Here is a 12566-nt window from a genome sequence, read left to right as displayed (position 1 = left end):
ATTCCAGAAGAGAAGAAAGTCATGATAAGTTTAGTGGCAGTTCATGAAACAAGCTTATGGAAAGGTATTCATCGTTAAACAAAATGTTGAGAGTAGTAGCATATTGTTTGCGATTCAAACATAATTGTCTTTCCAAGAAATCAGAAAGAAAAACTGATAGTTTTGACGCTTCGGAACTTCGTTTAGCGTTACACAGATGTATCAAGATAGTACAACATACTACCTGTCATGAAGAAATATTGAACTTGCAGCAACAAATGGAAGTTTCAACAAAGAGCCAATCAAGGATCTTTTTCCATTTCTGGCGACGGAAGGAATGCTAAGAGTAGGAGGAAGATAGGAACATTCAAACTTGGAGTACGACAACAAGCATCAATTCATCCTACCTGCAGGACATCATTTCACCCACCTGATAGTCAAAGAAGAACATAAAAGGTTGCTTCATGCAGGACCACAGCTTCTTATTGCATTTTTGCGTACCAGATATTGGATTCCAAGAGCTAAGAAAATGGTCAAGGCAATAGTACACAATTGTTTGGTTTGTTTCAAGTGGAGATCAACAAGTTCATCACAGTTAATGGGACACTTACCCAAGGAGAGAGTAAATGAAGCAAGACCATTTGTACACGTGGGAGTGGACTATGCAGGATTCTTTTATGTCAAGCCCACGATTCGCAGCAAAATTCAAATGAAAGTCTATGCAGCGTTGTTCATCTGTTTAGCCACTAGAGCAGTTCACATAGAAATAGTTTCAGACTTAAGTTCTCAAGCCTTCATCGCAGCATTGAAGAGATTTATTGCTAGACGAGGAAAATGCTTATCTATCTGTAGCGACAATGGTTCAAACTTTGTTGGCGCCAATCGAGAATTGCAACAATTTTTTGAATCCAAGACTAACAGAAAGCACATCCTGGAATACTCAGCTCAAGAAGGTTTAGAATGGAAATTCATTCCTGCCAGATCTCCTCACATGGGGTCATGGGAAAGTTCAATAAAATCCATGAAGTACCACCTACGGCGTGCAGAAGGAACAGCAAGTCTGACTGTAATATACCATTACAGTTGAAAGTAATGGCAATTTTTTTTTACGCACCCTGTACCTAGCAATTTTTTTTTTAAATTCAATTTCGGTTTAGTTACACAATTTACTTACTCTCTTTACTTCGAATTAAATATAATAAACCCAAAGGTTTTGTTAGTAACCATATTCCCACTGTATAATATATTTATTTATATTTTGATTGAGTGTAAATCCCATTTACGGATATATAACTTGAATAGTTACAAGGTTTACCATTCTGACGTCATACCGGAACATAGTTCCGTTATTGGATATAAATTTCCTTAATTTCAGACCAATGTAGATTTTGGCCAGGTACCTAATCTTTCCCTCACCCCCTCTCACTAGTCCATAGTCACTTTCAGATCCGGTTATATCTGGATTTGCCAAATTTCCATTCGCTTTGTAATTTCCGCGGCTAAAGTTTTCTTTCTGATTGGAGGAATTCTCTTACCTCTGGCTTTTTCGGCGCAATGTTATCAGAACAATCGACGACACCCTACAAGAAGCAGCTTGTGAATTTTGTGCTACATATTTTTCGGGAAGAATTCCAATTTACAAGGACAACTAAGGTAACATATAATGTAATCCAATAGTTAAAGATTTACAACAGAATAGGAGCCCGAAAAATCCGCAAATTTTGGTAAAGAAGCTGCAATTCAGTGAAATAACAAATTCCAGTTCTGTTTACTAGGAAGCCATGTTTGCTGCCTATCGAGAATAGACAACAGTGAAAGAGTGACTTTACTTTTTTTTTATTTCAAACTCAAGTAGGGATTAGGGAAATTACGACCTGTTTGGTGCATGTTGTTCGTGTATTAATTAAATGTGACTTTCTATTATTTATTCAGTAATCGCATGTACGTAGGTTTGATGGTTGTAAAGTGAATAATAATAATGGCAGCTTAAGTTAGCTTAAAAGGGCTCCTATCCCCTTTTCCAAATTGAACCAGTTTCTAGCGGGGGAATGGGTTAGTTATTGTTCGTTTTAGGGCCTTTTCCCCTTTCAGGGGAAGGGTCCCTCCATAAACCTCGTTAAGGTGCCCCCCGGGCATCAATTTTTGGCAATCATTATGTAAACAATTGGTCAGGTCAATTAGACCTAGTGTTACCTTTCTCATTTTTGACCCCCTTTAAATTAAATAGAGCCGACTGTATATATCGACGAGGGAGTAATGTATTTTAAATTTAATGTGTTAGGTTATTTTCGTCAACATGCATGTAACTAAATGGTGCATGTTTAGTTTAGTTAGTTGTCTTTATGTATAGTACTAACAGTGGTGTATGTAGTTAGTAGTTTTGTGTGAGTGTGTGAATTTTCGATTTGGACAGTGTATAAATATGCTTTAATTTAGTACCATTTTCCTAACAGAAATAAACCAGAGTAAATATTAAATTTCTGATTAATGAGTACAAGTATAGATTTCAGTACACGGTAAATTATGCCTCCACTACAGCGCCACAGCGTCCGGTTTCGGTACTCAATAGTTTGTTGACAGTACGACATCGCATGACTTAGTGATTTAGATTGTTTGATTTTGGACAGTTATTCTCAAATTACTTCCCGTGGACATGGTTTTCGGTTCGGATGAGTATACCTTCGTATAAAATAGCATGAGATCTTACTGTACTGAAAATTTCAGCTTGCTAGGTCCAGTAGTTAATGAATAATCCGCTGAAATAAAGAACACCTATTTTCTTAATAGAAGTAAAGTCCATATGCTGTTACTGTTCGTTTAAAAATGTAGGATTAAATTCTCTTTTCCCGTGGCTGTAGAAAATTCCATTGTTGCTTCAGTTTTATCAACAAATCAGAAATAGATTAATCGTTGACAATTTAACTTTCCGTAAATCCATGTATGATTTTTTTTTTAAACCTGCAAAGTAAATACAATTTGGGTGCTTCGAAATAAAGAGTACGTGGTTCGATGAATGTGATCGTGTGGTGGTTTGAGCGTGATAGATTGTGATAGTTATATATATATATATTTATTACTGCGTAATGTAAATATGTGTATGGCCTGCGTGAAAATGTACGAAATAGGGTGTTTATAAAATATTATTTCGTGCGGAAATTAGTAGATAATGAATGAATGTAATGAAATGTTAATAATATGATATATAATATGAATAAGATGATGACCCCTATAGTTAAATGGATAGGCCTAGTAAATTTTATATAGTGAAAATAGGAATATGTTTACGAAGAAAAAAAAAAATCTCTCGCGTTTTGACTTCCATACCAGTGCATTCATCCAACCGAGTTTGCTACTTGGATAGTAAATTATAGTTGGGAATTGTGTGTTACTTTGCATTTATGTACCTCATAATAACAGCCCCAGATCTTAAGCCTTTCAATAGATAGAGTAGTATCATATGGGAATTACTTCTAAAGGTTGACAGAAATGATAATTAAGAAAACCAACTGCTATTTCCTGTGATCATCGAAAAGTACAGGTTTCGGTCAGTTGTACCTTTAACATTCATAGCCTCTCCGAGATTTTTTTTTTTGTTGCTTACCTTATTTATTTATGGTGCAGTGTTCATATAACTCAGTTCGGACTATCCGATTAAATTAACTGCTACTAAATTAATATTTATGTTATAGCGTACCCGGACGTCGACCCCTAGTCCCCTTAAGTATTTTCATGTCTTTTCTTAGTTTAATTAGATGAGGGAAATTAACGACGTCCCAGACGGTGGCATGTCTGCGCTGGGTAGCCATCGGTGATGTTTCGGTAATTGAAGTCACCGATCCAAAATTCAGTTTATTTATTTAATTTTTTTTTTTAATTTTGGCGAATTACTAATTAGGGATACCTTAGCTATTACTCTAATTTCATCCCTATTCTGGAATCTTCTAGTTTCCAAGAGGTCGGATGATTTTTTTTTCTTGAAATTCTAAATTAGCGCCTTCTCTAACCTTCCGGACGATTTCCGGGAACCTGCTGGTTTGGGCCGGATACGGGGATCGGATTTCAATCTTACAACCAAATTCTTGTGGGATTGGGATCTGATGGACACAGAACTTGCATCCTTGGCAGCAGGGCGCTTCTTGAGTCTACGTATTTGAGTAGACCACCCTTTTGGCATGTTAAGAATGTTTTGGCTATGGATTTGTCGAGATAGAAATTCGACTTTTGTCTTTGTAGCGTTAGTTATTTCTCACTTAAGTCTTTGGCGCCACTATTCTTCGTCTTCCTTCTTCTCTATCTCTCTCTGTCTTCATTACTTCGAGATTTTTTTTTTAAATTTTTCAACCTCCCCCCCCCCCCCGATTTCTGAAACTCATGAAAACGTACAATATTCATTTCACTTATTTCGATCGTATGTACTAACTGAGACATCGAAGGATGCAATTCGTGGAGGTATTGCAGCACAACTCAGGACCATTTTCGCGATATTCAATCCACCACGGGAGAAATTGACGAGAAGGTACACTATGCTTTCAGATTCCTAGAAACCTTCGTTATTCATTGATCATACAACTTATATCAATTGATTACTGATTTCTGGTTTTTATTTCTATTGATTGGTCATATAGTGTGTATGTATTAATAGTTTGGGCCCACTAGTTTCGAATAACATTGATTTTTTTGTTGTTGTATATACATCTATATATATGTACTTACATAGTTTTAAAAGTTACGTGCCTGCTCTATTTGTTGCATTTTCCACTTCTTATGTCAACTTATTAAATAACACCAACATTTTTTTTTTCATATACGCGGATCTTTAGTAAATTGAAAATGATTATTGATTATCGGGTTTATACATATAAAATATAATGTTGCAACCTTATGAAGGAAAAAGGTGAATTTTGATAGTCAGGGTTTTGTTTTGTCTTTGAGCCAAATAAATATAAATATTTATAAAATATGAATACTTGTCGAATATGAACGGTTATGTAGAAGTTAAACGTCGACGAAATATTAAGATAGATATTAAAGTGAAATTTATTGTATTGATTAATATGAATATATATATATATATATATATATGCGAGTATGTATGTAATGGGCTCGATATTTACCCTGGTCTTGTTAGGTTGCCATAGATTTTTGACACTCGGTATTAATTAACTATTTGTGATATATAGTATTCCCGCGTAAATTGTCATAAATTACTTTTGTTGAGTTGTTATTAATTTTTGTAACTATTAAAGTGGAATATAATGTTAAATACCGCATGTGAATAAAACAAGTAGCGGGTCGTAAGATAAATAAGAATAACCCTAATCCTTACCCAAATTTACTTTGCGAGTGAAATTAGCAACCTACGAAACAGTGCGCCTCTCCAACGACTTTTTCCATCAGTAAAACATGGAACAAATCCTTCCCCTACGATCGGACACCAAACTATTCAGTATCTAGAATTTTTGACTACAAGATCTATACTAGGGAAAAATTTAGTGATCTTAAATTCAACGAACTAAAATCTGTTTAATAAGTTAATGAGAATACCGGAATATGGAAATATGTTCCCAATATCTGTGACTGGATTTGATAAGTTTTCCTTAATATTGACAAACTTTGAAATTTTAGATAAAGTGCGTCGAGTGACGAAATGAGAAATATAAATATATATGTGATATGAAGCGACTATTTGTCTATAGCTAAAACAAAAACAATTAAACACTCTCATGGACACAAACCACAGTGCGAAAAGAGAGTTGGAAAAAGGAGCTATTATCGATGTGAGAACAAAGACTCATAAAATCGTCGAAATGTCTCCTCTTGGGACAGAGACCTAATAAAATGTTACTAAAGTGTTTTTTTTTTTAAGAATGATTAACCAATTATATATATATATATATATATATATATATATTTTTTTTTTATTTTTCTTTCTTTTTCCGCAACGATATATATAGATTCATTACACTGAATCCTAAATGTATTGATCTTTGAATTTTTTTTATTTTTTGTCTTTCATTTTTTTCTTTTCCTTTTGTCAAATTCTCTTTTATGTAATGCAACTTTTAATATATATATAGGAAGAGAAATGTGTTATTTGGTCTTGATAAAATTAGCGAATTTCTATGCATGTTAATGAAACATTCTTTCCATGTATTAAATTTTTTCCCTGTTATGTCCAACTAATTTTGCTTTTATTGAAATGTAATAAATGTATATAGTAATGTAGTTAGGTTAGTTTAATTTAACTAAATACAACCCGAAGTATACATTGTCCTGTATGAATGTGTGTGTGAGTGAAATGTAGGTTTAGTATTAAGTGCATCCATTATTTTGACATATATGTGTGATTTAATATAATTAATGGTAGTTATCAATTAAACTCATTGAATGTTAATACTAACTTAAGTTGGCTCTATGAAGGAAGTAAAAAGGACTGAAGTAGCCTGAACGAATGATCATCATGAGAGAACTGTGAAAGTCAAAATCTTCGTCACATATGTGATACTCTGATTTTTTTTTTCTTTCTGTGGTCGTTTCTAACATGCCATCAACTTCGTCGTTCATTTTTCAAATATTGAATATTAGTCTAGAACTTCTGGAAATATTAAAAAAAAAAAAAAAGGTAAAATTAAACTTTCTCATCTATCTCCGAGCTAGATTGAGATAATTTGGTAGTTGGGGTCAAATGGATCTAGGTCGGGGATGTATGAGTTAACATGTGTCTACCGTTGATCACGTTAATACCAGACATTCACCCAATAGCTATTGGAAATGATCACAATTAGATAATTATTCACTTTCCTTTACCATATTCCTTAAAATATCTAGTAACAGCTTCCCCTTTATCACCTTCTTACTTTACATCTTTCCTCTTCTATCTTCTTTTTCTTTTCTTCATCTTCTTCTTCTATTTTTAATAAAACTGGAAGGGGGGTCGTGACTGGGAATTCTATATGTAATAAACACGGTCATGTATTTATTTATTTTATTTTATTTTATTTAGAAGTCCGATAAAAGTTTTCTCGTTGCAATCGAACCTAGTATGTTCGAAATAAGAAATGGAAATTATATTCCAATGTAATTAGGCATAAGCTGATAGCTTCATGAACATCCCCACCAGGGGTGAAGGGTTCCCACTCACGACTTATTTCTGTGCATCACTTTTGTTGCAGATTTTTTTTTTTCCAATCAGTTGTAGATTGACGCGCAGCGACAGGATTCGTTGTTATGGCAACGGTGGTTGGCTGTGGCAACGGCCCCTCTCCCCCCTTTTTCCAGTTTTATGACACACGAAGAGTTGAATACGTTACTTATTCAAATTGAAGCCATTCTAAATTCAAGACCATTGACAGTCATTTCCAACGATCCTACAGATCCAATGTATCTCAGTCCAGGACATTTTTTGATGGGAGATACACTTCTCAGCCTTCCGGAACCAGATCTACTGGACGCACCTATTAACAGACTAGGCAGATGGCAACGGATTAAACAAATGAAGCAGCATATTTGGAAACATTGGTCAAAGGATTACCTCAACCAGTTACAACAAAGAAGAAAATGGAAGTCGGCTCAGCCTAATCTACAACCGGGCATGGTCGTATTGTTAAAAGAAGACAATGTTCCTCCTCAAGTGTGGAAGTTAGGTGTGATTGAAGAAGTTCATCCAGGCAGTGATAATTTAGTGCGAGTGGCAACTGTGAAGTGTAAAAGTGGCATTTTTCGGCGCAGTGTTGCTAAATTAATTCCTTTGCCCCTAGAGCATTAATTGATTGTGTCCAATCAAGGAGGGGGAGGATTGATAAGCTTGCCTATGTGCATTATTTTTATTCATATTAGTTTCATTTTTTGTATATAGTTTATGATTTAGTGAATTCTTTGTGATTCTTTTAGTGATTTTTCTGGTGAGTTTTAGTGAGTTGTGTTTGCATTGGCTGGCAACAGTGACTTCAGTGTTCTATTCAAGTTGTGTCTGTGCATTCGACAATGTGTTGTGAAGTGCAACTAGGCAAACATATTAGTTCATAGTTTTAGAAAAAACATTTATTCACAGGTTTTAGAGAAACACTCATGTTCATTAATAGACAAGATTTACATGTTCTTAACAGTGTTTTAGAGTGCTACTCAGTTTATGTGTGACCGAAGACAAAGTATGACAGTTTAGCAAGCAACCATGTGGTTTAGCAGCAAGCTAGCAACAATTAACTGCGAAAATAAGTTAAGATAAGTAATTCATTGTTCTAATATTTAAGTATTATATCATTATATTAACATATGAAAAAGCATGTCATATCTATCATATTAACGCATGTACTTTTGAATAAGAATTGAAGCAAGTAACAGCTAAATTATTCGTTAAGTCTTATTTCTCGATCCTCCATGATATCTGGGTGAATCAGTAATATGGGTTTAATCATACAGTTCATTAGCTGTGGTTGTGATATACGTGATTTGTAAATAAAGTACATAAACATATCACCCCTTTATACATCATCAGGTTAAGCTCAAGTAGAAGGAAATTAATGAGTTACTAGCATCGATTACCCGCTTCGCTGAGTTAAAATGAAAATTTAAATGCACAACTTCGTATCGCATGTGATTGGTACCCGTCAAATATGATGTTTTTGTTTTTAGTGGCATCGATTTAAAGGACATCGGAAAGATCACTATTCATCTCAGCGACTTCGGATTCAACACTGATATCGGTCATTTTCGATCATTTATAAATGTTCCTCCCCTTCCTCCTCTAAGTTTCCCCGTCAAAAAGATATGACAAGACCATCTCATGTCTGAACCTCATCTATGATGAAAATTTCATCGAGATCGATCGGGTGGTTGAAGAGTGATGAACTCAGAAAGACAGTTACTTTTATTTATATTTATATTTATATTTATATTTATATTTATATTTATATTTATATTTATCTATCCCTTCTCTCCCTCCCTAAGGAACCTCATCTATGATGAAAATTTCATCGAGATCGATCGGGTGGTTCAATTATAATGAACTGACAAAGACAGTTACTTTTATTTATATTTATATTTATATTTATATTTATATTTATATTTATATTTATATTTATATTTATATTTATATTTATATTTATCTATCCCTTCTCTCCCTCCCTAAGGAACCTCATCTATGCTGAAAATTTGATCGAGATCGGTCGGGTGGTTCAATTATAATGAACTGACAAAGACAGTGACTTTCATTTGTATTTTTTTTTTTATTTTACATGTATCTCTCCCCACCTTCCTCCTCTAAGTTGCATCGTCAACGTAAAGTGATAAAATCGACCCAGGTCGGAACCTCATCTGTATTGAAAATGTAATCGAGTTCGGTTGAGTGTTTCAAGACTTATTAATTTTATATATTTATAGCTTCCCCTCCCTCCCCATCCCTAGGTTCTACCGGAAAATATAAAAGAATTTCTGGTTTTGAATGTCATCTATGTTGAAAATTTGATCGAGATCGATCGAGTGGTGCAAGAGTTATAAGTTTTACTTACTTTTATATTTCTTCCCTCTCCTTCCCGTATCCTAATTTCTACTGCCAAAATGATATGATAAAAACCACCCCAGGTCCGAACCTCATCTATGTTGAAAATTTGATCGAGATCAGTTACGTGGGTTAAGAGTTATTAGGTTTTATTTATTTTCATATATATCGCCCTTCCCCTCCCCCAGCCCCAGATTCTACCGTAAAGCGAAATTATAGGAAACTTTCCAGTTCCAAATCTTATCCATGTTGAAATTTGATTGAGATCGGTTGGGTAGTTCAAGAGTTAATAAGTCACAAACCCAGTCACTATTATTTTTATTTATATTGATTTTTACAAGGGATTGAACAAAAAAAGTTAAACGTTTGCAAAAGTGTGAAAATCATACCTAGTATGGTGTGGGGCCTCCTTCTGCGTCCAAAACAGCATGGATCCGACGTGGAATGGACGTATACAGCTCCTGAATCGTGGTGTGTGGAATTTTGTACTATTGTTCCTCCGAAACGTGCTCCAGTTCTTTAAGGGATACTGGTGGAGGGTAATGAGACCAAACACGCCTTTCTAACTCAGACCACAAAGGCTCAATGATGTTCAGATCTGGTGATTGTGGGACCCAGGGGAGGTGTGATGGCTCCTGGTCATGCTTCTCAAACCATGATTTCACCGTTTTTGCAGCGTGACAGGGTGCCAAATCATCTTGGTAGATGCCATCACAATCAGGGAACAATATTTGAGCCATTGGTAGAATCTGGTCCCCCAAAATGGCTTCATACGCCTTAGCATTCATCATTCAATGCAGGGATATGATGGAACCTGAAGAAAACCCTGATATCACTGCCCATACTGTAACAGAACCACCTCGAGCTTTACAGTTGGGAGTAGACAGTGTGTATCATAGGCCTGCGAAGATGTTCTCCATACGTAAACACGACCGGTTATTGGAAACAAGGTGAAGGTCGATTCATCGGACCATATTACGTGTTTTCATGAGTCCATGCCTTATGGTCCTTACACCACTGGGCACACCTCTTCGCATTTATAGCTGTGACCAGGGGTTTGGCGGTAGCGGCCCTGCCATGAATTTTCATTTTATGAAGTTCCCGTCGCACTGTTTTCGATGAAACCGGGTTGAAAATCTGATCGGGATCGGGATCGATCTATGTTGAAAATTTGATCGGGATCGGTTGGACGATTCAAGAATTATTAAGTTTTATTCATATTTTTCCTATCTCCCCCGCCTCCCCCTTCTGTATGGTCTACCGTCAAAGTGAATAGTAAGAACATTCCCAGGTCAGAGGTGCATCTAAGTCAAAAACTTGATCGAGATCGGTCTTACGGTTCGAGAGATTAAGAGCACAAACACAGTCACTTTTAATTTTATAATATAGATTATACAGAAAAAGATTATAAATCCGATTGAAGTGTTTCGAATAAAAATATTTACCAATAATGTGAGCAAGTAGGAAACCAACGATTGGAGATTAATATTATAGGCCAGTCAATAAGGGATGATTTAGGGTCGAATAAGGAAAAAAAATGGTGGAAAGCTGGAACAAATTTTATTTTCTTTACAAAGGTATCCGTAACAACATACTAATTTTGCACTCCTCTACCACCACGAATTTGGCCGCCATCTTGGAAAAATTGTTCCGAAAATGTGTTTTTTGTAAATATCTCGCATGGAATGTATTTTAGAGCAAAACATGTTATTACAAAAAGTAATCTACACTAAATTCTCTACAAGAAATGTTCCCTTCATTTTTTCTCTAGGATGCACCGTTTAGATGCTACATTATACCATTTATCATGCATGAGAAAGTTCTACAAGATTTCTTTTGGAATGAAACATGGTCGTCCGAATGATAATGTTGTTTTGAGATGCTATGACTTATGCTTTCAACTACCTTAAGCTAACAAGGAAGAGTGCCAATTTTCATTCAGTGAAATTTTTCAAGATGGTGATGATGCATTGCCAACTGAAAAAGCAATAAGAACTCAACTGAAAAATAAGTATTCAGAAGATATTATTATATCAACAAACATAAACACAAACTCTATAGTTTGCTCCTGTGATACAGGACAAAATTCTAAAGGATGCACGGTATGTTCGCTAAAAGCATAATACATGGACGTAGAAAAGTTGAGAATCGTAATGACAGCCGAACAAATAATTGCTGAAGATATCAGATCCTAGGTTTACGAAACTGATGAGTATCCATCAGCAGATAATTTTTTGAATGAATTTAATTCATTCATTCCTGGGACTTAAAATGCCTTCTTGACACTGTTATCTTGAAAACCAAGAAAGGGACTACCACAAAATGGGAAAGTATAACGATTTCTCACGCCATAATTGCAGCAGCTAGACCAAAATCCTTTTCATCGCCATTGCAAACATGATTTGCAGTACATCTTAGTCAAAAGTATGGTAGTAAGCATCTCTTCCATTCTCTCTTCGTTAGGACTGTGTGCATTATGTGCTTCTTTCAAGTTTCGGCTCTTCTGATATCTTCCATCCTTTGTTTGTTGATATAATAATAACATCTTCTGAGTACTTTTCTTTCAGTTGAGTTCTTATTGTTTTCTCAATTGGCAATGCATCATCATAATCTTGAAAAACTTCACTGAATGAAAATTGGCACTCTTTCTTGTTAGCTTAAGGTAGTTGAAAGCATAAGTCATAGCATCTGAAACAACATAATCATTCGGACGACCATGTTTCATTCCAAAAGAAATCTTGTAGAACTTTCTCATGCATGATAAATGGTATCTGGCTTCAGCGGCAACTAGATCATGACAATTGCCAATTCTAATACCAATTTCTTTGTCCCAATCGTGATTTCTTCTGCCGGCTACTTCAATAATAAAATCTTTTGTTTGAATTGTCTCGACGCGATGTACACACTCACGCTCACTCACAAGTTCTTTTTCTTTTATCCTGGTTCTTTAAAAATTAATCTGATCCACAGTCTCCACAGTCAGGCTTCTAGAAAATTGAATCTTAGTATTTCTGACCTAAGGACTATCGGCGTAGGTGATGAAGTACGTCGTTATAGCAAAACTTTGCTACTTCTTTGCTTTTGTGTAAAC

General features: G+C 35.2%; 2 protein-coding genes across 2 annotated transcripts; both read left to right on the top strand.

The window, feature by feature from the left end:
- Window positions 1-508: 508 nt before the first annotated feature.
- LOC145683050 (uncharacterized) lies at window positions 509-1066 on the top strand. Its single transcript, XM_081754409.1, has one exon. It carries the CDS (start codon window positions 509-511, stop codon window positions 1064-1066), a length of 558 nt encoding a protein of 185 aa, XP_081610535.1.
- A 6195-nt stretch (window positions 1067-7261) lies between these two features.
- LOC145683049 (uncharacterized) lies at window positions 7262-7744 on the top strand. The gene has a single exon (XM_081754408.1). The coding sequence runs from the start codon at window positions 7262-7264 to the stop codon at window positions 7742-7744; it is 483 nt and encodes a 160-aa protein (XP_081610534.1).
- Window positions 7745-12566: the final 4822 nt, after the last annotated feature.

This window comes from Thermobia domestica, chromosome 4, assembly GCF_964235325.1.
Source record: "Thermobia domestica chromosome 4, izTheDome1.hap1.1, whole genome shotgun sequence".
Classification (NCBI taxonomy): domain Eukaryota; kingdom Metazoa; phylum Arthropoda; class Insecta; order Zygentoma; family Lepismatidae; genus Thermobia; species Thermobia domestica.
The sequence above is the reverse complement of the archived record's forward strand: the minus strand, read 5'-3'. Positions and strand labels throughout refer to the sequence as shown.